This window comes from Cyprinodon variegatus, unplaced genomic scaffold (assembly GCF_000732505.1).
Source record: "Cyprinodon variegatus isolate N-32 unplaced genomic scaffold, C_variegatus-1.0 Scaffold175, whole genome shotgun sequence".
Lineage (NCBI taxonomy): Eukaryota > Metazoa > Chordata > Actinopteri > Cyprinodontiformes > Cyprinodontidae > Cyprinodon > Cyprinodon variegatus.
Window position 1 is genome coordinate 576132 of NW_015150628.1, and position 27336 is coordinate 603467.

General features: G+C 39.6%; 3 protein-coding genes across 5 annotated transcripts in view; 2 read left to right on the top strand and 1 right to left on the bottom strand.

The window, feature by feature from the left end:
• The window catches only part of LOC107087169, a 7870-nt gene extending 3077 nt beyond the window's left edge, over positions 1-4793 (top strand). The window contains exons 8-12 of the mRNA XM_015378589.1: positions 1738-1860; positions 1974-2048; positions 2158-2197; positions 3852-3903; positions 4020-4793. Of these exons, the coding sequence (XP_015234075.1) occupies positions 1738-1860; positions 1974-2048; positions 2158-2197; positions 3852-3903; positions 4020-4764 (1035 nt within the window). The 3' untranslated portion in view covers positions 4765-4793. The remainder of the gene's footprint in view (positions 1-1737; positions 1861-1973; positions 2049-2157; positions 2198-3851; positions 3904-4019) is intronic.
• Positions 4794-10173: 5380 nt separating this feature from the next.
• atf4 (activating transcription factor 4) lies at positions 10174-13089 on the top strand. Its single transcript, XM_015378638.1, has 3 exons — positions 10174-10365; positions 11289-11741; positions 11816-13089. Exons 2-3 carry the CDS (start codon positions 11393-11395, stop codon positions 12793-12795), a joined length of 1329 nt encoding a protein of 442 aa, XP_015234124.1. The 5' UTR covers positions 10174-10365; positions 11289-11392; the 3' UTR covers positions 12796-13089.
• Positions 13090-16856: 3767 nt separating this feature from the next.
• LOC107087188 (GTPase IMAP family member 8-like) lies at positions 16857-26913 on the bottom strand. Of its 3 annotated transcripts, none has more exons than XM_015378611.1 (7): positions 26609-26911; positions 25726-26475; positions 23390-23945; positions 22066-22163; positions 21762-21893; positions 21055-21645; positions 16857-18718 (listed from the first exon to the last, which is right to left on the bottom strand). In XM_015378611.1, the coding sequence occupies exons 2-7, from the start codon at positions 25754-25756 to the stop codon at positions 18645-18647; spliced, it is 1482 nt and encodes a 493-aa protein (XP_015234097.1). In that variant the 5' UTR covers positions 25757-26475; positions 26609-26911; the 3' UTR covers positions 16857-18644. The 3 variants fall into 3 exon arrangements, with proteins under 3 accessions (XP_015234097.1, XP_015234099.1, XP_015234098.1); XM_015378613.1 differs by having other exon boundaries at positions 25726-26439; positions 26759-26892; XM_015378612.1 differs by having other exon boundaries at positions 25726-26913.
• Positions 26914-27336: the final 423 nt, after the last annotated feature.

Genomic DNA, 27336 nt, shown 5'->3' on the forward strand with positions numbered 1-27336 from the left:
TCCATCACATCATGTTTATTTACAAAATGCCTTTAATTAGTCAAACCCTATTATTAAAATGTCAGTTTTTCTGGTTTTTGTTCCAGAATTTTTGAATTACAAGACATTTTAAAAGGCTTTATATGCAGTTTAATTTTTTATTTGTTTGTTTTTAAAATAAAATACATATAATAGTCCCACAGTGGGGAAATTCTAGTGTTTACAACAGCAAAAAGATTAATTAAAAAAATTGTCACACAAATGTGGACCTTAGAAGGAATGTATAAGAATAACATAATAGTGAAGAATTACAAGATAAACAATAAAATGATGTACTGTAAAGTATAAATATAAAGAATAAATAACCAATATACAGCTATGGACATTTGTACAGTAATGGATATTTGTAAATAGCAGCAACATCAGAGATGTGCAAAATGACAGAAGCATGTTATTTAACTTTCTAAGGATGAAACTCTGCCAAATCAGAATGAATGTAACAACTTATTTAGGTTGTTGGGAACAGTGGTGGTTATAAAGTCTTACAGCTGCTTGGAAGAAGGATTTGTGATAACGCTCCCTGGTGCATTTAGGGTCCAGCAGTCTGTCACCGAAGGAGCTCTCCAGTTCTGAAACAGCTTCACGCATGGGGTGGGAGACATTATCTAGCAGAGATGTTAATTTATTTAGGATGCTTTTGTTTCCCACCTCCTGCATTGAGTTCAGAGGGCATCCAATCACAGAGCTGAGGCCTTCCTGATGAGTTTATCCAGCTACTTTCTCAGCTACAGATAAGCCACTGCTTTACAAACCTACAGAGAACTGTAGTCATTTACTCCACACAACCATGCTTTCATGGTACAGTAGATAACTAATTTTTTTAGGTCTTTTTAATTAAACATTAAAACACTGAAGCACTCTCTTTATCCAAGGGTATAGTTTGCTGTTTTAAGGTGGAATTATTTTAAAAGGCTTTTCTAAGAATTTATAAACCTCACCAGCTGTGTTGAAAAGGACTCTTCTATGATCTCATAAATAACTATTTGGTCCCATTGCTTTAATTTAACACTGTATTTCTTCCATACTTTCACACAACTTATTAAAATACACATTCTTTTCATGTTGGTTAGAGCACATGAGATTACTAACATTTTGATTATCCTTGTAATAACACCCACTCTCTTTTCTCAGTGTTTTGAATGCTGCCTGGTAGCTGCTTATTTTAAGCTTTATGCATTCATTTTTGGTTTGAAATTCTTCTAGATTAGAGAATTTAAGAATGATGCAACCAAGTCTCCCTCAACACATCAATGGCATGCCAGCTAAATCTTCACTTATAGTCATACCTGACCAAAGAATGTTTAAAAACATTTTTGCTGTATCCCGTAATGGTCTATGGCAAACTGCCACTTCAAAATGCTCTAAAGGATTCAGACTTTCCTCTTGGCCTTTGTCCATAAAGACAAGATTCTTGGATAGCTGTCCTGTTGACAGACTGTTCCACATGCTATTCAAAGACTGCATTGCTTTCATAAGTACTATTTTTGTACTACTACATATTTTCTAAAACAAAGAATGACATTGCTGCTTTGGAGTCAAATCAAATTTAACCTGCTATTGGTCGCCTGAGTTTCACCATTTGTATGAAAGTGTGGATGCGGATGTATCAACATTACTGAGAAAAGGATATTTATAATTTCAACCTCAAATGCTGAATTCTATGCTGGCAATCAAGGCATTTATTCTGCTGTTTTACAGAGCAGAAATACATCACCTTTAACTAACCCCAAAGAGGAACATTATTTCAGCTCAGCATCATCTCATTACACCTATGCGAACCCTCCATACATTGAAGTTCTACCCGATCATGACTTTAACCGGGTAAAAAGCTGTTTTTCCTGGAATCGTAAAAGCATGGGTCATTAGAATCAGACAAATATGTATTTAATTGCTTATCTGTTAATCAATTATTTCTTTGTGTTTAACACTTTCAGTCACAAGCATCAACACGTCTTTATGCCGAAGGCAATCACAGCACCTATGACAACATATATCAACTATCTCCAGATGTAAGTTTAATTTAATTAATTTTCATATTAAGCTGCATTTGAACTGAAAACACACCTTTATCTTCTACACCTCTCAATTCATTTGATTAATGATCCTTTTTTCCTGAAGGACATCCCTGAGCTACTATTCTGGTTGAAAAAAGTATCTAGTAAGTACATTGTTATTGTAAATTATTTTGTATTCCTGCAGTAAATAGAGTCATAGTGTATTGTTCGCATAACTGATTTTAAACTATATTTACTTTTCTGTTTGTCATGAAGTTGCTACATAAGATGGTATCCAATACCAACCAATCATTCTTACAGGTTATTAGAATTATCTTGTGTTGTCACCCTGTTTCCTGCTCTGCATTTAGAACTAAGGGATTCCCTTTAAAAAGTTAGCATGTCACTCTGTCCTGCCTGGCTTAAACAAAGGCAAGGCATAATAATAAAAAAAACACGAACACAGTTAAGCATACAATTTAACCACAGTGAAAAAAAAAAAGACTATTGCAGCTTGATCTGACAGGGTGATCAGTTCAAAACCAATTTGACAATTTTTAAGAGGATTTGCTGTGTTTTCTTAATTTATTTATTTATTTATAGCTTATGCTCCTTGGCAGAAAACAGCACTTGGGACTAAGACACTAGAAAAAGCTAATTAGCCAATAAAAGGTTGCTAGGGGTAACAACAATCATCAGTGAGATTATTATAATTTTTTTTTTTAAAACATATGCCCTGTAGACAAGCAAGGATACAATCATGTTTGAAAAATAACACACCCTACAGCAGCCTATGTATGACATATTTGGATATGTCCATATCTAAAAGACATATTGACAACATTAGGGCATTTAAACAAAAACACAAGACAAAGGAAAGGGAATTTCCTAAAATGTCATATGCATTTGCGATTTTCATTGAGGAGCACATTAGACCATTCCTACAAACTCAAGTTTGTCAATCAAAGCAACCTTATCCTGAAAGCAGATGGCAAGGTGTTAAAAGAAGCCTCCAAAAACTCTATCGTCCTATCATTGTGCTATCTTCACACAGCTCTCACCACTGCTTGTGTGCAAGTGCTTGTCTGTAGAATCAAATTCCATTGGGGGGTGTGGAGGGAGAAAAACAACTGGAAACATCCACTGACATATGCAGAGAGAATGTAAAGAAAGATCCTTATTTTGGGGCTAATGTTATCTGAACAGACTCCTATAAATCATTTTGGATGCCAGACTTAAGGATGTATATGGCATAAAGCAAATGCAGAAATAAAGAACCTCAGTAAAGCAAGGGGATGAAAGTATCATAATCTAGGGATTGTTAATCCCACCAGGACCTGTTCAATTCACCATAATAGAATAGGCTGTATGTCTGCCCTGTATCAGATAGTGCTCGACAGAAATGCTTGTCAGAAATGAGCCTAGAGAAATTCTGTGTAAAGTGAATGTAATGCTCTAAACCAGGGATGTCAAACTGGTTCCAGAAAGGGCCGTGTGGCTGCAGGTTTTCTTTCCAAGTTTTACACCCCTGCTCTAAACCATACGTGCAATGATCTACAAACACTCAGATGACACTCTCACAAAAACACTGTCCCACTTCACTCCATTAAACCAAGTAAATAAATAAAAGTCACAAAGCATTGTAAGCACATTGAAGAATTGTTTCCCAAAATGCAGAGGGAATTTTAGATGCATGTAACCTGAGACATGTTTTTGTTTGGGGAATAGAATGTTTAATTGATCAAAATATGTACACAATGCATCATTTTAAGTGTTAAACATGTTTTAGCTAATCAGTATAAAATGTGTTCTTTCCAGGACAATCAGATAACCTCACACAGTATGGCCTCAGTGAGGACGAAGAAATCAGGTAACGCAATTAAACTAGAAACTGAACCTTTTTTTTATCAACTTCCTTTACTGTCTAATTAGCAATGCAAAGTTTTCCTTTGTGCAGTTTTAAACCTGCGTTCTTCTACTCTGCAGGTCGTTCGACAGGCAGGCAAATCATGTGAGGAAGGCCCGGCGCCTCTACCAACTACTCATGATGAAACGTAAAGAAACCTTGCAGAACACCCTCAAAGAGTTTCAGGCCATCTGTGACAAACTAGACAAAGTACAGAAGACCAACAAAGCCATGGGAATTGCTGGAGGCGCAACAGGTGCAGTGGGAGGCGTGACGGCAGTGGTGGGTGTCGCCTTGGCCCCCATGACCATGGGTGTCTCACTGATTGCTACAGCTGTAGGTGCCGGGATTGCAGCATCAGCTGGAGGTTTCGGTGCTCATGCTGCCAAGGCCAACAAGAAGATCGTTAACCGGCAAACAGTTGAGAAGCTTGTAAAGGACTACGAGGAAAATGTTGTCGACATTGAACATTGCCTGAATTACATCCTTTGTATGATGAAGGAGCTGCAAAGACACAACATTGGCAAGCTAAAGAAAACCGGAGCAAACCCAGACACACTGAGGATGGTGGATCTGTCTCAGGCTGTGTTAAGAAACAACATGTACAGAAGCAGGCAGATGTCTCCCATCAGTCCTGGAGGGATGTCGTCTGGAAGTCTACTAAAAAATTTTGTCAGTGAATTTTATCTCTATTTCACAGAAAAGAATGGCCAAAAGTTGAAGAAGACAAATAAGAGCAAATTCTCAGGAAGAGTTTGCATTTTGGTTACAAACCTGCAGGAGGAACTCAATTATTTGATTCAAATGTGGGAAGCATTAGCCTAAAAACAGATTCAATAATGTATAATTAATAGTTAGTAAAGACATTTATGTAAATAACAAAAGCATATATGTTGATGTTCAGTAGAAAAACAATTTTATTCAACTTATAACATTACTAAGAAGTATTATAAAAAAAAACAATTTTTACAGATAACATTATTATTAACTTATATTGTATAATTTAGTCCCAGTCTTTCATTCTTCCAAGTTATGTGTTGTTCATGACTGAAACTGTTCTATTTATTAGCTCATCTTGACTCATGTTGTCTTTTTTCCAGTTTAGTCAGTGTAGAAACTACCGGAGGTTAGCCTAAGTTTTAGTTGATGTTTTCAAAAAGTAAAACTGCCCTCAAAATAAACTAAGGTCAAAACATTATATTTGGAAAGGAAAGTGCAGAAAACACTGGACTGAACTATCACAATGAAAAGCATGAGGTGTTGCAATACAACAGACACCTTTGCACCCTCCTTCAAACACTAAAACAAGGATGGTCCAGCTATTATTCATTGTCTGATTTTCATATTTTGACATTTTCTTAATCAAGTTTGTGCTCAAATTGATTGATGTCCAAATTCAATATGAATACTAAGGTATTTCTATTCCGTATATGTACAAACTGGAAAAAATGCAAATAGTTACAGCAAATGTAACAGGTGAACTTTCCCTTGTAAAACCTGTATATACTGCTCTGCAATGTTTTAATCTGTAAATTACTGTTAATTAATACATTTACATAATAATTTAAATTATAAGAATAAATATTTAAATTCTCATTTGGTCTTTTTTCCCCTTTTGGATTCAGCATATGCATGGAGTAACCTTGAGTTAATCTTCACTCTATCTCTACTAACAGACTTAAGTTTTAACACCATGAGATCTTCTGCCAGCTGACCAGCAATGTGCAGCAAAAAGTGGGGGAGAGGAAACTTACTTTGTGCTGCCTACCGCAAAAAGAAAACTCCTGTGGGTGACACATTTTCTGTTTCTTGTGTACTATAAATACAAGACAGGTGTTGAGACCAAAACTAGTCACTGGTATCATGGCAACATGGTTACATTTTTTCATTTATAATCAGATATAAAGCTGTTTGTTCTATTTAAGGCTATAGCTGTAATCATCAGACAGACTGGTGACCTGAGAATTTAACCAGACCCAAATGTGAACGATTAAAATATTTAAGTAACCACTGCTGGGAGAGAGACAGGTCAGTGGCTAGGATTAGTTTGATGACTTCAAGAAAACTTAGAAAGAGCTACAAACCCTCTCAGTACTCTGGTGAAGGTGTGAATCCTGTGCTTTGGTTCCTTAAGATGGCCATACACTGTATGATATTTTCAGTCCTTTTTCTCAGCTATAGCTCAAAAGTGTAGGATTTAATGCCCTTGTTTGCACATGCGCAAGACCCCAGGCTTAGTTAAATTGACTCTTAACTATGCTTCAACAGTAGGATATGCTTACAGTCACCTCATGAGGGCCGACTACATTTCAAACATGTTTGATTGTCACCCGACCATACAATTTCTGATCGAGAAGTGGTTGAGAATGGGTAACTGCCCCCCGTTTCCCCATCAATACTGCATGATGTTGGACTCATGATGAGGCTGAAACTGGACCTAATTCGAAAAAATGTATGCTTCATTGAAAGAATGTCCCAAAAAGGGCAAAAAAATGGTACCATGTTTGCCTGACTATAGCGACTATAGTGGGAGCTAAGAGTATAAAGATGAAATCACCACAGGAGAACAGGAGGGGAGACAGTCTGGCTTTCTTCACGGCGACGGCCACCGGCAGATCTTTGGAACTGCTTATATGATCCTTGGGAAAGTCTTGATAATCAGATTGAGATTTAATAACTTAGTCACTCTTATGGGCAAGCAGATCTTGGGATGAGAATTGAATCTGTGGTCAGGCAGATGGAAATGAATCTGAAGGGCTGAAGCTTGAGGTCTAGTCAGTAGTCAGAAACAGAGTCGTGGTCACAAATATCACAAAACAGGCAAGATAATCCAGTAAAGGCAAGACAAGATGGGAATCTGGGAAACAGAACAAGATGTTTTCAGGCAGGCAGGCAAGGGCAAGGGTAGGTGCAAGTGCAAGGCAAGGCAAGGCAGGAGGGAACACTGGATATTTACTCAGTCAGTGGCTTTCAAATATCTGGCTGACTGGAATGCCGATAGAGGCTTAAAAGCCAGGAGATAAGGTGAGCTGAACAGTGCTGACTGGGAGTTGCCGTGTTTAACACATTTTCAGCACCCACCTGAAAATAATGTATGAGGTCAAACCAAACGTTTTGAGGGATGTTGAAAATTTAAAGAAAAAGGGGAAACTGATTCACCTGTCTAAGAAAATTATTGTTTCACTGTGGGATAGTGGCCTACAGCAGTTCAGTTGTGGCTCAGGTCAAGTTCACTGAGTATAGTGGGTCCAGGTTGTGCTAAGACATGTTTATATTAATAATGCAAATGGCTTGATTTTGATTAACTTTTTTTCATGTCCTGCACCAAAGTGCCCAAACCTCATGGGTATTCAGAGTGTTGAAAAATGCTGTTCTGGTTTACGATGTCTCATAATGTGTGTTTCTGTACATTAAAGAGAATGTTTAACATGTTATCTGTTGTATGTCCAAAAACATATATAAACTACTAACTAATACTTAACAAATCATTAGTAAGTAATTCACCAATTGCTTGTTCATGACCTGTTACTAGTTTATAAGGTATGGTTATAAATCATTAACATACAGTTAACAAGTCATTTATAAGTAATTAATTAACATTTTATTAATGGTTTATTAACTATCTATAAGGCATAGTTATAAATCCTTGGCTAATTATTAACATCCCCTTAACAAGTGATTAATACCTAATTTGTTAATAATTTATCTATTAACTATTTGTAATGGATAGTTATTATAAAGCAGTGTTTTTCAACCCTGGTCCTCAAGGCACCCTGCCCTGCATGTTTTAGATGTTTCCCAGCTTTCACACACCTGTTATCAATTGATAGCAGATTATCAGGCTTTGCTGAACTGCAACCATCTGAATCAGGTGTGCTGAAGCTCAGAAACATCCAAAACATGCAGAGCAGGGTGCCTTGAGGACCAGGGTTCAAATACACTGTTATAAAGTATTAGCCATTGCTACAAGATCAAGGCAACATCTCCCAGAGACTGTACAACCAGTTACCTATTAGCTAGATCCTGCTAAGAGAAGTAGCTGTGTTTTGCTGAAAAGGGTTAAAGTCTTTTTCTACATTGGCAAACAGAGACTTGAGACCTATGCCATTAATGATGATGGTTTTGAGCACACAATCACTCCAAAGTGTTACTCAAATGCTCATGGTTATTGGAAATAGTGAGAACCAGGCACCCAGAACTCTCCACCAGGACATCAAGACAGTATTTGGAAAGTTCATGTCTTCTCCGATGCCTTCCATAACTTGTCCACAGAAATGTCAAGTTTCTTTAAATTTTGTCAAGTCAGGTCTAAAGTAAGCAAATTCAGATTGTTAATTCACAAACAGTTATTCATAGAATGATAAAAAACATGACAAAGTTTTTTTTAATAAAAGCCTTCCTTAACCCTGCCCTGCCACAGACTGGCGACCTGTCCAGGGTGTACTCCACCTTCAACCCATAGCCTTGTTGGGCCATAAACCATGATGATAACTTTGGACACTGAGGACCAATGTTCAGGCTGGCAGCCGACTATGTTTATGGTCAGATATGTTATATATTAATTGCATGCGGTGGGAAAAAGGTATTCCACTATATAGTCCAGTTAAATAAATGGAGATCGATGGATTTCACTCAGTCAGCATTTTACTCTACTTTGCAAAGTAAATTGAGATCAAGACATCATACAGCTTATTTCATGGTGTTTATCCCTGTCCTGACTAGACATAGTTTATCTCTCACTAATTAATCCTGCAGAAAGGCTGTGAGGGTCTCCACATGTCTATTTTATCCCAAACACTTCTTCGACCTTCGATGTGGCCTTGCAGCTCTGAGGTCTAAATAAATAAAACGAAGAACTCATATGTGTTTACATATCTAAATCTATCTATATCTATCTATATAGATATAGATATATATTTAAATACAAAATATTAAAAAAGGGAATTAATAGGAGATATTTTTTTCCACCACAATGCTTAATGAATGTTTTTTTTCCCCCCACTATCTGGAAAGTAGGGCAAATTATTCCATTACCCAAAGATAGCAGACAAGCGCTCACTGGCAAGAACATCAGACCTATCACTATTCTCCCAGTTCTTAGTAAACTGATGGAGAGAGTAGTCCATTCACAAATACAGGAATACTTTGTAATGGTTTGAATACAGAATTCCAACATGCTTACAGAACATAAACTTGTTTCACTCTCACAATGATGGATGATTGGCTTAAAGCAATGCATAATTCTTAGATGACTGTTGCAGTATTTCTCTATTTTAATGCGGCATTTGATGTCTTGGATCATGATCTACTCATCGGTAAATTAAAATGCTATGGATTTAGTCCAAGCACCATAAAATGTATGAAGAGTTACCTCAAAAGTAGGACACAACAAATATTTTACTCTGGCAGCTGGTCTCAATCCAGGGTGTTGGATTGTGAGGTCCTGCAAGGGAGCTGACTGGGACCACTTTTATATGGTTTCTTCATGAATGCGTTACCATCAGTTTTGTGTAAAACAACTGCACAAATGTTTGCTGATAATTCCACACTGTATTATGTTGTGAAAACTTTCACTGAACTGGATAATGTTTGTCAGCTGATTTAGATATGTTTTTTGAAGGGATAAAATTAAATCAGATGGTATTGAATATGTCTAAAACCAAATAAATTATCTTGGGAAGTCATATACTGTCATCTACACCAAAGATGAAGTAAAATTATTGGGCCTTATAAATGATAATCAGTTGTCATGGGCAGAACACATTCATGCCATAGTGAGGAAGATAGGGTGTGGTATCTCAACGGTGAGGAAATGTCTTTCATTTGTCCGTACATATATTTTGGGACCTGGAATATTGTGCACCTGTATGGTCCTCTGCATCTAAAGGAAAACTAGGGAAATTACAAACTGCCCAGAACAGAGCTGCCAGGTTGGCTTTATATTGTTAATGGTGGTCAGGTGATGTTACCATGTTTAAATAGCAATACACAAGCAAAAAAAAACTATTTGCAAACAGTAGATATATGCTTCAAATTTGAACACCTAATGTATTCTTTATTTCGTAACTAGTACCAGGATTTCAATAAAGTGTTTTAAACACTGCAGATATTGCATTCATAGTTAAAGTAGAACTATTTTATTGTTATTAGAGTTCAAACGGATTTTCACCTGATTGGCGTAGGGATACGATTGACGTCCGCGGAAGGATATCAACGCCTGCCCTCCATGCTTCAGCTCTATATTTGTACCGCTCGAAGCGAGCAGCCATTTTCCTTTGTGCAGACTCACAACAGTAATACCACCGTAGTTAGACATTACTGTCTTTTGCCGTAATGGCAGTGTAAAGTGTGCCGCGACCCAGCAGCAACCAACCAAACAGTGCATCCAGCCAGTGCACTGAGTCACTTCTAACTCAGCAACATGTCGTAAGTATTATTTCCGTAACTTTTGTCGAAGATAGCCGTTTCCTTCTACTGCTTCCGCCCTTCCGATAAAGCTGCCAACGTTGTACAAAAACAAATTTAGACCTCAAATGTATGACTACTTTATATACAAAATACGAATATGTTTCACACAGTAATAATTTACACGTTTTACACCAGTTATTTTAATGACCTCGTCTACCTCTACCTTTGCTACAAATGTAGTTAAACACGTGTTTAATTCACATAGTTTAAATCTATATATTTAATGACCTTTCTAATTCCGCCATGGTTCAGTGCCTGCGTGGCAAAAAATGATCATGTGAGTTTTTGTGTCAAAATGGCGGCTTTGTGGGTGGATTTAGAACAATAAAGCTGCTGTTGTTAAAGGCCTTTTTTTTTTGAGGCCTCTTTAATACGCGTGACGTCAGAGTCGCCTGACTGGTAGAGAAAAGTGATGTAAGAGAAGTGCAAGTGCAGACATAGGGGGCACTGTTATTATAACATGTAGATTTATTACTTTGAAGACCTTAATAGAATTAAATAATGTAATCTTTATAAAAAATAATAATTAAAGATTACATAACCTTTAATATATTATTTTAGATGCACCTTTAAAAGCCTGATTTACTCTTAAGAACTATAGTTATAATTTAATGTCTTATTACACATCTAGGTATAACTCTACTGTACTGTAATTAATATAAACATAAAAAATACCATTTGAGAATGTTGAATAATTGATTTCCCCATGATGTTGCCACTCTCACTATGGCAGTCAAGCATAGTAATGAGCTGAAAGTCATTGCAGCCTCCATTCTAGACTTCTTCCTTTCCTGAAAACCTAACAAAGTTACACCTGTATTAATTAAATGGTTTTATTAAACCCTTAATGATCTTTACAAATTGTGCATTTCACGTTACAGGTCCTACGTGGAAACCTTCAGTACTGCTGCATTCGACAGCATAAAAGAGTTGATCGCCGTCCTAACTTTGTCACACACCCCGTTTGTGACCGACAACGACCACTATGACCATGACGATGACAAGCTCACAGTTTGGCCTGGAAGACATGGAGGCCCTTCTTTGGGGGCCTTCCTCTCTCATGGTTGATGCCCTGGACCCCCCGTTTCTTCATCCTGACAAAGACGGACAACAGGAAGGAGGAGAAGGCCTGCTGCCGGGGCACACGTCGCCCCTCGCCTCCTCGGTACTTTCTTCATCGTCTCCGCCACCTTTCTACTCTCCTCCTCCCTCGCCACCAGCTGTTGACCTGAGTGAAGACAAAGCTGGGATGGAGTCTGAGCTGCTCCCCCTCTCTTGGTTGGACCAGCCGGTTCAGCCGAGATCGAGTCACATGGTTTCGGGGGACAGTAAAGGTGATTGATAGAAATATTGAACGATTATCTGTGTGGGGGATCAATGATAACAATGTGGTGGTTTTTGTCTCCAGATGATGTGCTCAGTGATCTGGACTGGATGGCTGAGAGGGTGGATCTGGGTGATTTTGACCTGGACTCCCTGATCGGCCCCTGCAGTCCTGTTGAAGAGTCTCCCAGCTCTCCAGATGATCTTCTCGCTTCCCTGGATTCTCCCATGGAGCTCGACTCATTCCCCCTGCATACCCTCCCTGCTCCAGTTAACTCAAGTTCTCCCTCTGCTTCCTTTTCTGACGCCCCCTCTCTGTCCACTCCCACTGTCCGTTCAGATCCTCCTGTCATCTCCATAGATGAGCCTGGTGGGCAAGAGGTTCCCTCCTCCCCTCTTTTGGTCCCTGAGCCACAGGAGGAGCTTGAGATAACGTCTGAACCTGCTTCTCCTGGCTCGTCTCCTGCTGTGGTTGATTCCCCGTCCTCTCCAGCCTTCACGTTGGATCTGGGCAGCGAAGTGGATATCCCTGAGAGCGAGGTGAAGCCCGTTTTAGCCTCTGTGGTTCCTCAGGCCCCGAAGATCGTGCTGTCCCTCTCATCATCACGAATTGTCCTCGTGCTGGCTCCCAAAAATGACGTTGGGGTCACTTCCACAGCTGAGGTAATTCACTGCCCCTTGACAGCCTCTCCTCCACACAAGTCCCCCAGAAGCAGACCCTACCCCAACCCCCAAATCAAAGCCAGTCCGCCCTTCCCCAGCGCCGCCGCTGATGAGGTGAAGTCTGTCCGGGCTCCAGGGGGAAAGGAAAGGCCCACTTTGAAAGCACCAAAAGACAAGAAACAGAAGAAGATGGAGCAGAATAAGACGGCTGCCACGCGCTACAGGCAGAAGAAAAGAGCTGAACAAGATGCTCTTCTGGTGGAGTACGGTGAGCTGGAGAGGAAGAACGTGGAGCTGACGGAGAGGGCCGAATCTATGGCCCGGGAGATCCAGTATCTAAAGGAGCTGATGGAGGAAGTTCGCCAGACTATGCAGAAAAAGGGCCTAACTGCTGACCCCTAGTGGTCAGGCTGTAGATGGCAGATGGAAATGAGATGGACTCAGCAGGTTTACTAATTCAGGCTATCAGTAAAGCATGTCTTGGAATCTAATTCTATGCATGTCTCAGCACTTGTGTTACACTCTTGTCATGTATTAATCATAAAATGAGTATTTCCCACACAGAATATATAAACCTTTATGAATATACTTTTATATGTACGTTCCTCCTAGCTATGGACCTGTAGTCTAAACATGATATATGTATTTTAAACATTTTGTGTATCAGAGTATGTAGACTGAATCTCTTAATAAAGAGTCTTAAACCAAACCTCTCGATTTGTTGTAACTGGTGAGCAGAAGCAAAAAGTTCTTTCTAATGGAATATAGGATATATAAACATAGTCCGTAGATAATGATGGAGTTTTAGGACACAATATTAGAAGTAATCTGGTTCTAACTTCCATTGGCCTGTATGTGTAAGTTGACATTAACTGAACATAATCTACAAAACTAGACTGTTCCCATTTTCTGAAACAATTCAGCAGTAAAGTGATCAAAGGAGTCCCTGTTACTTTGAACAGATTATCATATATATATTTCACAATTTATATATAAAAAAAAAAGAAAACAATGTACATTACTAGAAATATTTGGCACCTTATCTTATATCAGCATTGTTTGTACAGTTGTGCAACAATGCACAGGGTTCTTGCTTAAAACAAAATTATTTTGACCTATTTTCCCCTTCTTTCATTTTCAAAGAAGGCAGTTAACGTTTGCTCTTTGGTCTTTCATTTAACACTAGTTCAAAGATAAGTAAATGTTCTAACTAAACTGAGTTGTAGGTGCCTATATGTTTAGGTTGAGGTGGCACTTCAAAACCTGATCTAAAAGGCCAAATAAAGCACTAAAAGGCCATTCTGGGAAGCTTTACAAGCATAAATATGATACCAAAGTTCACAAACTCCTTTTTCTTTTAACAAGTATGGGGTTGTAGATTTGGAAATCAAGCTTGTAAAATGGAGAAATGGCCTCATATGACAGAAGAAACACATTTTATGAAGTATGCCATCATCTTAAACTTAAGGCCTAACCAGGTTTGGGGTTTATATTCTGTGCTAACAGATGAAAACAAATATGGCAGCAAGAAATGGCATCTGGAATCTTAAATAAAAAGTATTACTTTGTCATAGACAATGTGTCTGAACCTTAAGTGCACATCCATATATGTTTTGAGGGGCAGGTGGTCAGAGGTCAGTGGGCAAATATCAAAATAGGATGCTGAAGTTCATTCGTTTGGATTTGTGGGGGAAAAAAAACGTAAATTTTTCCACATTTATTCTGATTAAAGCTGTATACCTAAATTATACCTATATGTATTATTTGGGGGTTTATGTGATGGAACAACATACTTTTCAACTTTTAAATAAGCTGCAGAGTATTACCAAGGAAAACAGCAGGATTTAAAGCAGGGTTAGGTTTGAATTTCTTATAACTGTTCAATACATCACCCTTTAATAGATGATGCACTTCAAACATACCAAGTCATGGCTGTTTACCTAAAAAACATGATTCAATGTAGGAGCAAAGACAGCCACAATAACTAAAGGAGCAACAAAGATCTGAAGCTCAGGCAGAATAATCTGCTAACAGATTATTAATTATAAGCCCCACATATCTGGAAAAGTGATGAAACAAAAGAGGTTGAAAGCCAAAAAAACTTTTTGTTTTTTCTCCAGACCACATTGGGGAGACAACAAACATGTAGAAGAATAAAAGTGACCTTTTTGGCTTTTAATGCGTAATGTGATGTGTGAAGGGAAACAATGATCATCACTTTGATGGATCATCCCCTCTGAGAAAATGAATAGTGAAAGTGATATAAGAAGTAAACCTATTAGAGAATACACAGTAATGACCTAAATACAATTGAGAACTCGTGGCTTGAATTATCTGAAAACCACTTCCTTTTTCTTTCCACTTCACAATCTTGCACTAGTTATTTTTCTGTCTGTTAGAAACAAGTCTTATAAAACACATTAAAATTTAAGGTTGTTACATTAAATGTTTCAAAAGACAAAGTGGTAGGGACACTAATTCGACCTGCTGTACATTTCCAGATAGGAAATATTCATGTTTGGTATATATGAGCATTGAATTTTTGCTGAGTGAATAAAATAAACTGAATTATGTTTTTTTTATTCTTAGAAGGCATATGGTCCCACTCACTTCAGGTACCTTGAGGTAATTCCATCTTTTTATCATAACTGTCATCGGTCTTATGAATTGGGAATTTAGTCAAAGGAACGAAAACTTTATGTGCACTTGATATTATATTATTTTTTTGTGAGCTGAAAAGATGTGCGTCTGTTAGAGACCTGGGTAATTGATGGTAATGAAGCCCGCCTGACCTGCAGCAAACTGATGCACATGACATGAAATCAAGTGACAGTCATGTGAAGTAACTTTCCAGCTCGCACAAAACTAAAAACCGTGGAAATGGACTTGTCCTGAATGGATCTAGTTCTGATATTGACTAAATTAAAAGTCTCAGTTTAGTTAAAGCTGTGCAACTTAAACAAAAGTGCAGATTTTGTCACAATGTCTGCAGGGTTGGTTTAGATGCTGACGCAGGCCAAGTCCAAACAACATTACCCACAAAATGCTTGCATTCGTCTTATAACAGGCCCTCGGTGGACATGCAGTAATTGGCCCGGGCTGTGGTCCAGAAAGCTAAAGGGGGTGGGGTGGGGGGATCTATACCAGAGTGGAAACGTGCCAGGGAGAAAATGGTGCAGAGCAATACATGCAGATCCTTTTCTCCCGGGAAAAGGGAATGAAGGGTGGGGGCCAATTGGACTTTCTGGATTCTGCATGCTACTAATTAATAGAAGTGAGGATGGTGACCACAATAGGAAACCTGCATCAAATTGTCCTTCTGATGGACATAATTCCTTTGTAATAGAATCATGCTTACTCAGCTGCCATCTAGTGGTTAAACCCCTTACTCTTCTCTCCTCCAAAGTAAAGCTGAATTGTTTTTTTTATATTTTTATTCAGTTCTTTTGGGGGGGAGGCATTACGTAATGTTACAAAGGGCCTCGTCGCTGACCTCAGCAAATATCCTCTTTCTGCTCTGCTTCTGATGAGTCTGGGTTTAGCTTTGAAACTATGAAACATTGAGAGAATAGGAACATGCTGGGCTTTAAAACTCCTATCTATCTATCTATCTATCTATCTATCTATCTATCTATCTATCTATCTATCTATCTATCTATCTATCTATCTATCTATCTATCTATCTGGTTTATTTTACATGTTCCACAGGGTTCTGGTCTCAGACCGAATCTGATCACAGTTTCCTTTGGAAAATATTACTTGATGCTATTGATAACCACCTCCAGTGAGGAAAACAAGTATTTGAACACGCTTCTATTTTGAAAGTTGTCTAGACCTAAACCCAATAGAGAATCTTTGGAGGGAGCTCAAACTCTGTGTTTCTCAGCGACAGCCCAGAAACCTAACTGATCTAGAGATGATCTGTGTGGAGGAGTGGGCCAAAATCCCTCCTGTGGATGCCTTTGAAAACAAAGGCTACTGTGCCAAATATTAACTGATTAATTGATTTTCTAAATACTTATTTGCAGCTGTATCATACAAATAAATAGTTTAAAAAATCATACATTATTATTTCTGGATTTTATTTTTAGATGATGTCTCTCACAGTGGACATGTGCCTACAATGACAGTTTCAGACCCCTCCATGATTCCTAAAAGGGAGAATTTGCAAAATAGCAGGGTGTCCTCACTGTATATCTACTGTAGAAACTCAGAATATTACATTTTTTTTCTTGCAGTCTTGCAGACATTAAGCAACTCCGTACATCCTCTGTAAAACAGAGATAGATCTATCTCTTTAAATACGAGGTGTGAAATAGTACTGTATAGCGAAATTTAAAAAAAAAAATGTCAATATGAACTGAATCTAATCTCCCAACAAATGTAAATTAAATCGTAATTTCATCTACAGACAATAACCAAAATTCAAAAAGAAATCTGCCATTTTTTTTTTCTAGCAATTTCCATGTATTTGCCACTTTCAGGATGGATAACTGTTGATAATCGTGTCGGTTTGTCAAATTCCGTCAGAATACATTGAATTCAGAATAGATCAGCAAAGTTAGGCCGTAAAATCAAAGGCAGAAATACCCAACAATATATTAGAACCTTTTATTGTTGTCAGAGGATGAACAAAGTTCTGATGGCGATACAAGATTTACCACAGTCAGTAACGTCACTTTGGCTGCAGTAAGGTGGTAGAACTTACACAGTGCAAAATGCTTTGCTATAAGCTTAAGCTTTCACGTATTTTCACATTGCAATTATACACATGTTCACAAGTAAAGCAAGACTCACAGTGAGAGTTTTGCCACATCCTGGTAGGTTTAAAGGCATGCTCGTCACAATAAGTGCTGCTGTAGCCTACGTCACTAAGAGAAGCGCAGGAGTCAGTGAAACACAGACAGGGCTAGGCTGGCAGGAAGGGGGGGTCTTTTGTTCTTCACGTCATGTATAGAAAAAGGAGATTCGGCTGCCTGGCAGTGGTGTCCGTCACTTTCTGAACAGGCGTCTACCTCTATGTCTGTTAACTTCCTTCCCCTCCCTCTTCCACTTTCTCTCACATTAGTGAAAGATGAGGTGGAAGGGCCAGAAAACAGTCACGACAAGAGTAAGAAGAATAAGAAGTGAGGTTGCCTTCGACTCTTTAGGCACTCTTTGTTCGCATGCGGTGTCTTTACATGCCGCCGACAGCTCAATATACATTTAAATATTACTTTAGGTCATCAAAAAAACAAACAAAAAAGGAAGAATTACCACCAAGCATGTAAGGGACTGATGTGTGGTGAATGTAGAAAAAGGTTAGCAGGTAGTAAAAGCTCTGAATGGTTCATGAGGTTATTTAGTTTGTGTAGCATGCGAAAGCTTGTCGTAGCATTTTTAAGGATACAGCCGCTTGGTTGGCTCCCTCACGCTTTGATGCTGAGGCACGGAGATGAATCTACCTGGTTGATATTTGCGCTGGATGCATGACGGCCTATGCTGCTCCGCTGGGATCTGAGGCTGCATGGTTTTGGCTGCAGGTTTCCCTCCACTCTTTTGTTCTCCTTGAGAAAGAAGGCTAAGGAACGGTGTAACAGAATGCACTCTGTTTTACATTAATTCTATTTTTTAAGTGCTTCATATAAACCCAAGGAATTTCTCCTGATGGATTCGTGACATGACTCCCGCCTTCATTTTGGCAAACAGCGTCGATCTGCGTTTTCTCTAAATGTGTCCTGTTTTCCCCTGAAGGGATCAGTTCAACCCCTGACTCCCTGAGCAGACTCTAATCATACTCTAATGAAGGCAATTTTAATATCCAGGATATGAATGCGGAGCAGACGTGATGAAAGCTGCGCCTGTGAAGCACGGTTTCTGCTTCACCTTTGTACACCCGCTGCAGTCGGAGACAACAGTATGAAGGCACCATCTTCTCTTCCATATATCAGGAATCCCACACCCACTGCGGTTTAATCAGAATCAAAATAGATATTACAGATGTCTCTTTAACAGCAGCAGAGTGTCTGTTCCCATTGGTGTTCAGGTGGGGTTAGTAAAGGCCGAGTTTTTCTGAGCTGAGTGAACAGTGGGTATGGTCTTTATAACAAAGAGCTGAGTGTCACAACTCTTGTTCTTGAACCATTTCTTGTTCTTCCCTGAATCTCGTCAGAATTACCGAGGGATGAGGTGGAGGGATACATGAGGTGATGTTTGGGGCCTACTGAAGACAACGCCAGGGAACGCTCCCCGCCAACATCGGGGCCGCTTGGTCACTGCAGCTGGCATCCCCGGCAGTCGTCCTCTGGTTCGGTGTTGTCTGAGGAGTAGGAGCTCTCTTCGCTCACTGTAAAAACAGCAACAATAAAAAAAACAATGCTGTGTTAAAATAAATCAGATGAATAATTGTGTTTATTTTTTAAAATTCATATAAATCTTTGTAAATGCTTATTTATTTGAGCTTATACCTACTGCCCTGGATTAGGATCACCTTTTTGTTATCCTACCATAACAAATATAAAACATTAATTCGGATCCATCAGAAGGTAATTGATTAATTGAAAGGGGTCTCTAATAGAGTTAGATCAATATGTTGAATATTCATTAGGCCATTCAGCTGCCATGCCTTGAGATCACAGGAATCTGCTCTCAACAATTGCTATTTCATTGTTAGTTTTTGTTTCATTCTATTAAATAAATGTTTCTTGCTTAAAGAAAAAAAAATCAATCAACAAATAATATCCACCATGCAGAGAAAGAAAAAAAAAATAAATACCTGAAAAAAAAAACAGCAAACAACAGCAAGCAAAAAAAAGAATAACAAAAAAATAGGTAGCAGCCGCAAAAAAAAAAAAAAGTTTTGGTCAATCTGTAGTCTATAATCGAACAACTGACATCCCATTAGGTAGATCATAATTAACCTGAGCTGTAGAAGGAGTGTGGGAGGTGATACGGTTTCAGCAGCAGCAAGGGACAGACAGGATATGAGGATGACCAGATGATCCCCAATGACTAGCAGGCAGGTTGAAATGACTAGGCTGGGTTATGATGTTAAAGGAGGCTTAAATTTCAGCCTTTTTAATTTTTTTTCTTTGCAAAAAACAATCCAGATGGGTCAGGTGTGAAACATAATAAGTAGGAAAGAACCTCAGGCTAAGCACGGTGTAGGACTGTAATGCTGTGGGCCATTCTCTCTTAAAGGAAGCTGTGTGCTTTGATGAGTGCTTTTTGATTACATAAAGGGGGGAACGATATATTTAAGTGGTGGTATCAATCATTAAAGCAACAGTAATTATCTGATACAATTATTTCTTAATATCATTTTATACAAAATGTTTGATATATATTAATTGTTTATGTGAAATTTGGCAAGTTAAACACAACTTTAACGGTGGAGCCATGAAAGTAAAAACCTGGATAAACGTTTCTATCTGAATCCCCTTTGATTCAGACATACGGGCTGCAGCTCGATGTCTTATTAAAGTAAAACATAAAAGCATCAGGCGACTAACTGTGGGTGCAACTTTAGCGCTTCTTTATGATGCACCATGAATACTATTTCCAAATAAGTGTATGTCATCAATGCTGGACTACAGTAAACAGGTCAATGGGTTAAAATATTATGTCTGAACTCCAGAGCTGGTGGGCTGAAGGACTGAAACATTGAGTGTGATAATAGCATGAGGGAACATTATTCTCCTCCGCTAAAAAAAAGCTCTTTACCAAATTATTCAGAAACAGGCAAACTCTGGAAAGTAAACAAATGGAGGAAAAGCTTCTTCTGTTTTTTGTCACACTTAGATGTTTTACATCTTCTAACACGTTTTTATATGTGGTGTTTAATTCATAGTTCAATCCATTATGCCGAGGAGACCCAGACCATCACACTTCCACTACCATGTCTGATAACTTTAATGGTCTCTGTCTGTTGGTTTCACAGAATAACAAGACTAATCGTCCTTAATGTGACATTTTCTCTTCTCCTTTTATCCTCCTCGCTCCTTGAGGATTATCAATCGCATGTTAATGACGAGATGGCATTTTTTGGTGAGCTGTAGTTTTATCATGAATGCCAGTTTATTCCAGTCTTTTACCTTATAGTTGGATAATGAATTCTAATAACTAAAGTGAGGTCTGCACTGCTCTAGATGTTACTCTGGTTTCTATTATGGCTTCCTTGATGCTTCGCTAATGTGATCTAGAGATAATTTTAAAAGTCCTTCCACTCCTGGGAAAGTTTATTAACTGCTCCATCTTCTCTCTCATTGTGGATCAAAGGAGACCTAAATCCTTAGAAAGAGTTCTGCATGGTGTTACCTGCCTGACACCTGTCAGTCAGAGGTCTTTAGGCCTACTTCGTGTTGTCAGACAGGTTGGACTTGAGGTTTTTTAAGTCTACAGGTCTGGCAATAATCAGGCCAGGGTTATTTAAAAAGATTATATGCTCTTTGAGGCAAATCAATGCAATATTTTTTTTTTAAATCTATTCTGTTTTGTGTGAAAAAAATTGCACGAGGATCATAAAACCTATTTGTTTAAAAAAATAAAATAAAGAAAAGCATTAGCGAATGAAATCTTTATGGGTGGAAAGTGTAAAAAAATAAAAAATAATCTGAGTTGCACAAAACCTTTGTAGCCCCTCAGATATGTGACGAATGCTGAGAGAGAAGCAGCGCGACTTACACCACTCTGTCTGGATGGGCAGGAAGGCCCTGTCGCCGTTCTCCCTGATCATCTCCTCTATCCTGTCCAGAAGGAGAGACACGCTCCTGTCCTTGCCGGGCGTCTTACTGTCCAGGACGTGGTAATAGTTCCCACAGTACTCCAGCAGTCTCTGCAGCTCCCTTCCTCCCCGGAGGATGTGCTCCTCGATGGGCGTGTGTCCCAGCCAGTCGCCGCAGCTGAACAGCACCATGGTGTGGAGGCACGCGTTGTCTCCGAACAAAGTCTCGATATGAGCCAGCAGGGTCCTCCTCTTCCTGGCCGTGAGGGATGAGACGACTGGGAGGACCAGCAGCAGGGTGTGTGGCCCCGGTCGGAGGAGGGCGGCCCCGCGCTGAGACTCTTGTCGGATCCGCTTCGGGGTCCTGCTAACTGAAAACCAGTCCCAGCCCGGGGTGTCCACAATGGTGACCCGGCGGCCGCACACAAGCGCTTGCCTTCTCAGACACAGCTCCGTCTCCTGACCCGACTCGAAGAAACGACGGCCCAGGATAGAGTTCCCCACTGAGCTCTTCCCGACGCCCTTCCAACCCAGCAGCAGCAACCTCAACTCTGCAGATGAAACCACAAAAAGAAACAATGGAATCAAGTACAGAGCGCTCCCCAGAGGAACCATCTGGTCTGTTGTTTTCGCCTGAGCAGCATAACAACTCATGCCCCCCTCTTACCTCGGGGAGGTCCTCCGATCATCTGCTCCCTCTGCCTGGCGTGCTCCTCCATCCTCATCCTCTCCTCCTCCAGCGCTCTCCGGGCCTGCTCTTCTTCCAGCAAGATCAATTCATTCACCTCAAAGTACCAGCCTGTGTAAGGCAGCAATAAACAATTCACTGAGTCAGGTTAGGTCAGCTCTGTAACACAAATAGAGGCTGCTTTAATAACCATATATAGCATGAAGGATAAAAGCAGCGCTTCTATTTATAACGACCAAATTACTCATTTAAATAAGCCGGGAAATTAGGGATATTTGCAAACCTTGGTTGTCTGTGACTATTTCCTCCACCTTTTCCATCAGTTCAGGTACTTGGGTGTTCTCCTCTGATTCTTTAAGGTTGTTATCAAAGGCATGATACCTGCAAAAGGTAAAAATAAAACTGTTTTTTTTTCTTTAATCATTTTACAAATAAAATATGGAGACTGTTAGTGTTTAGGGTCAAGATGACCATGATGCTGCCACCACCATGTTTCACCTACAAATAGTTTTTGCAAACTGATGTAAAGTTGTTTGCCACTCGTAACAGTTTGCACGAAGGCAATCGTCTCATTAGACTACAACATCTTCCTCCACGTTGTTGCATCATTTAAGCATGCCTCTGATTGGTCGAAAAGTAAACAGTCCTACTACTGACAGATGTGAGCCATAATCCTTTGCAGCTCCTCCAGAGTTGCCGTTATATTTAAAGGTGACGGTGAGTGTACTAGTGTTTTTACAGCCACGCTCTCGGTCACGCATCTTTTTTTCCTTTTGATTAAAACTTTTTCCTCCTCTTTTCAAATTAAACCAATTATTTAACTCTTAAAACGTTGAAAATTAAGATTTTTTTACTGTTTTCTACAAAAACATAATTAAGATTTCAGTAATTGAAATTTCTCTTGAGTTAGGTCTGAAAATAATGCACTAATTACTTGCTTTACCTTATTTGTCAAGAGGAAATAGGTAAATAAGTTTGTCTCCATTTATCATGTTTTTTCTTTTACAGAATAGTTTGATTTAATTGGAAAAATGCAAATGAAGTAAAGAGATGGGAAAACTTGTGCAAAGCAGCATGCAAATTAGAAAGACTCATCCCCATGATAAGCTAATCTTTCTAAACAGTGATGTCATTCTGATTTTAGCTGGACCATGTTTACTCACACTGATGAAGAAGAAAGCCTTGTGTGCTTTCATCAGAAATGTGATTAAAAAGGTTTGTCGTGAACGAGATGACTCATAGTTAAAGGTCTTTTTTTCTTCTTTTTTCTAAATGATATTAAAGTCTGGGCTGTGAGGTGCATCACAATGAGGAAGGTTTATGGGGTTTTCTGTTCCCTAAGACAGCAGAGACGACAAAGCATCACCTGAAATATAAATAAGTACATACCAGCTTTATTACTCTTGATTTTTCTTTATTTTAAGGTTTAACAAGATCTTCTACTGAAAATTAGAGGACTGTTTAGCTATGGATGTGTTTAAGTTAAAGCTGAGAAATACTCAGATCGTTTAAGGTGTTTATCTAAAAGCCCTGATGGCTTTTATTTTTACTGTTCGGTTCTACCAAACTATCTGAGTTAAACACACTAAACTCTTTATTTGTCGTACCTGCTTCCACATCTCTCCACCAGCCACTGCAGGGCCTCTCCGGTGTTGGCTATGTGCTCCTCGATGAAGACGCCTTTGGGCAGCTGGTCCACTCCAGTGAAGAGGACCATGCAGTACCTCCAGGTTCCTCCGCCCAGAGCTCCCAGCTGGTCGTCTGCAGCTCTTCTCTCTCTGTCCCCAAAGGGCTGGGTGATGGACACCACCAGCAGGATGGCGTGTGGTCCAGGGGGGCACAGGATGGCCCCCATGCAGGGGCCCTCGCTGTCTAGGCTCGGAGGAGGCCGAGCGGGGCTGTCAGACTCGGCGCCGGCATTGTCGTCTGTGTCGGTTTCTTCGTCGTCCTCGTGATCCGTCGGGATGGCCCAAGATGGAGTATCAACGACCGTGACCCGTCGGCCGTAGATCTCCATCTGACCCACGTTGCTGTGGGTCGTCTCTATCCCGGCGTCAAACATCTCGTCTCCCAGGATGGTGTTGGCGGAGGAGGTCTTGCCCGACCGGGGCCCACCGAGGATCAGCAGCCGACGCTCAGGGGGGTGGCGACCCCGGTGGTCCCCTAAAGAGAAAAAGAGAGGACAACTCTAAACATTAGATTAATAGATCTTAGTAAATCTTAAAAAATGGGGAAGATGAGAAAATGTCATCAAACTGCTAATTTTTTTTCATAAAAAAACAGCATTTTCTTGAATTCAGCCATTAAATGAGACACATTCCCTATGGAATAAGACAATTTATATTTAAAATAAGAAAAAACAACTGCAGTGTCTTATTTCAAGACCATAAGATCTATTTATCTTTTCTTAATGGTAAAAACACTAATTTTATTGGCCGATCATCTCATATACCTACTAAAATTAGGTGTAAATGAACTTATTTTAAGAATGTTTTTCTCTTTTTTAGATTGTTTTTTGCAGTGTAAAGTGAGTTCTTATTGGGTTTTATAGGTCAGGAACCATCCACCTGTGTAAACCTGCATATATTCTTAATGAGACAATGAAAACAGTGGCAAAAAAGCTTAAAAATGACCAATAAATGATACTTTCCAGGATGGTAAAAGCACTGCAGGAAAGGGTGGCATGGCTCTAGCAGCAGACATTATTTCTTCTATGATTGCACCAAATAAAACAAACAAAAAAAAAGGTCAAATGTAATCTTAATGTATTCAAAATGTGTTTAGATTTATCAGAATATTCAGCCAATCAAAGACCTTTAAAGTATTCTTATTATGAATGTATCCCTTACTATAGTCAGGTATTTTAAGATGGCACGTTTGACATAATCCAACTTGATTTCATATCTTTTTTTTTTTATTATTAAAGAGACCGTTTTGGTTTTGTTTTGGTAGACATCCCTCCATCTGCAGAAAATGACACTTAACATCAAATATCCGTGATAAAAATGTAATCTTTTTTACACATTACACTCCACAATGTAGTTATCACTGAAAATATGTGAGCGGGAAAAAAAGATTCCCACCCCTAAACAATTTCTGTTTTTAAAAGAAGGGGAGGCCCTTTCCTCCACACTAATCCACAGGGACGAGTGGGACGCCCGGTCTTTTAGAAAAAAAAAAACGCTGCTAGTGGGTCTGGCATAAATCAGAAGAATAATGCGTGGAAAGGTAAAGCACAGAAGAGGATCTGTGATGCTGTGGGACAGTTTTTCTTCAAAAGATCCGTGGAGTCATAAGGGAGTGCATCACTACTGAAAATTCTTTCATCAGGAGAACTGAAGGCGAAACAGCTCAACACAAACACTGAATAAATTTCCCAGACATGAATCCAAGGGAAACATGTGGGGTGAAGTGGAGAGAAGAGGGCCAAAAACAGGAAGATTCAATTCAAAGATTCCTTTCTTTGCGTCAACCTTGTGAAGCCTCGCATGAAAAGGCGAAGTGCTGTCCTATTGGCCGAGAGGGATCTATAAAGAACTCATAAGAGGGGTCAATGCGACTGGCACCTGTGGAAAAAACAGGAACGTGGTGATTATCATACACCCTGAGTCAAAAAGTATGAAGTCCAGGAGGCATTATGATGAAATGGCATCAGGGCTGAATGTGGATGCTCAGCAGCTGGCAGCAGAAGGGATGATGCCCCTGAGGGGATGGAGAGATGAGGACAATATGAGGAGCTGAGGAAACTTCATTGATTTCTTCCCGTGGAGGACTGCTGATGAGACTTTCTGTGTGTGTGTGGCTAATTCCAAGCAGTGCAACAGTTTCCCTTTATGGAGGAAACTGTGGAAGATAGAGCACTGCGAGTTTCCTGTGAGTGATGTGGTCAAATGAAGGTTGATGATGCGGAACGCGTTCTAGCGGATGATAAAGCGTTACTTACCGGTGTCAGAGGCAGAGGACACAGCAGCCATCTTAAGCGTTGAACCTCTGGCTTCCTCCTCCTCGGGCCCCCTCCTTCGTCTCCTTCTCGCCTCCACTGTGGATTGCTGTCCTCTGGCTTCTTCAGAAAGCGAAGGGGCGTGCACTCAGCTTCTTCTCGGCTTCTATTTTACGTTTCCTCATTCTACTGCAGTCCTACTCACTCCATCTTCAAGTTCTTGACTCCCACTCTTTTCTCACACCTCCCTCTCTCAGATCTCTCCTGCAATCTGCTGTTTCTCCCTCACCTTCTTAATCTCTGTAACCCCCGTACCCCTCTTTTCTGTCCTCTTTAGTGTCTCACCTTATCCTTTTCCTTTCTCGTCCAACAGCTTCTCCTTTTCCTTTCCTTTTTTATCTCTCCAAGTATACGGGAGATATTGTGCAATGCAGGAAACTGGATGCCAAATGTAACCCTGCCTCTGCAGCTCTAAGAGGATGTCTCGTCATTTCTTTTCCTTTTTTCTCAGGCAAAGCAGGGGGAAATGTTCCTCCCACTTACTCCTATCACCCAGCAGCAGCAGCAGCAGCAGAATGGACCTGTATGCAGACTGCAGTTGGAGGACTGATGGAAGGAAGGATAGACAGAGAGAGGGAGGGTCAGGGTAAAGAGTGAGAGAGGGAAGGAAGGAGAGGGAGGACTCTTCTGTTTACAGCTGGCTGTTGTCCCCAGGTGCTGCATAGCACACAAACACAATTAATTATATAACCCCTGTAGACAGAAATAACACAGGGAAGAAAAAACATTAATTTAAATATTAACACAGAACGGCATATTGCATAACATAAAAGCTACTATAAATAGCAGATAGCTGCAAGGCGGTATCAGCTTGATCTGTACATACCCTTTATTACACAAATTAGCGTCTCTCTGCATCAATTAAGACATGCACAATTCCCCGATGAAAAAAACTCAAAACTGATATATTATCATAGTGCTTTTCTCAAACGACAATAAGATTAATGAGACGTTTTATAAGCACTGGTTGACATACTTTTACGTTTTTTTTCTGCAGTGGCGCTTGAACGTTGCCAGGGAGTTCGATTTGATCACTCTGCCGTAGAGCGTTGAGACTGTCGCAATGCGACCTCTCGGGGAACGGTAGACGAGTCTGCCATCTTGGGAATGGCATGCTCCCAAGAGACGGCTAGTGAGTTTTTCAGAGAGCAGGATTAAAAATTAATAGTTTAATATTAAAAAAAAAAGAAAAACAGTTCTGTATTATTCACATTGTACAGTTAGAAATTAGTACAAAGTCTACAATGGAAGGATAGTTTATTAATATTTATTAAGAAAATTATTTCAAAAGACCTGTCTGACAGCATGAAGTAGGCTAAAGGATCTCAAAATCGTTACTGCATCTTTCAGTCTTAAATGTGCTTTAAAGAAGCGCCATGCTAAGACTTTTCAATTGCAGCAAACCTCAGAGAAATATGTATTCCACAAGTAGAAAGGAAAACCCTCATGTGACTATTATGGCATGCATTCTAAAATCACATGTGGACTTAAAAACAGCAAAAGCAACTAAACAAAAATTTTGACCCAAACCTACTTTCAGCTCACGGACAAAAA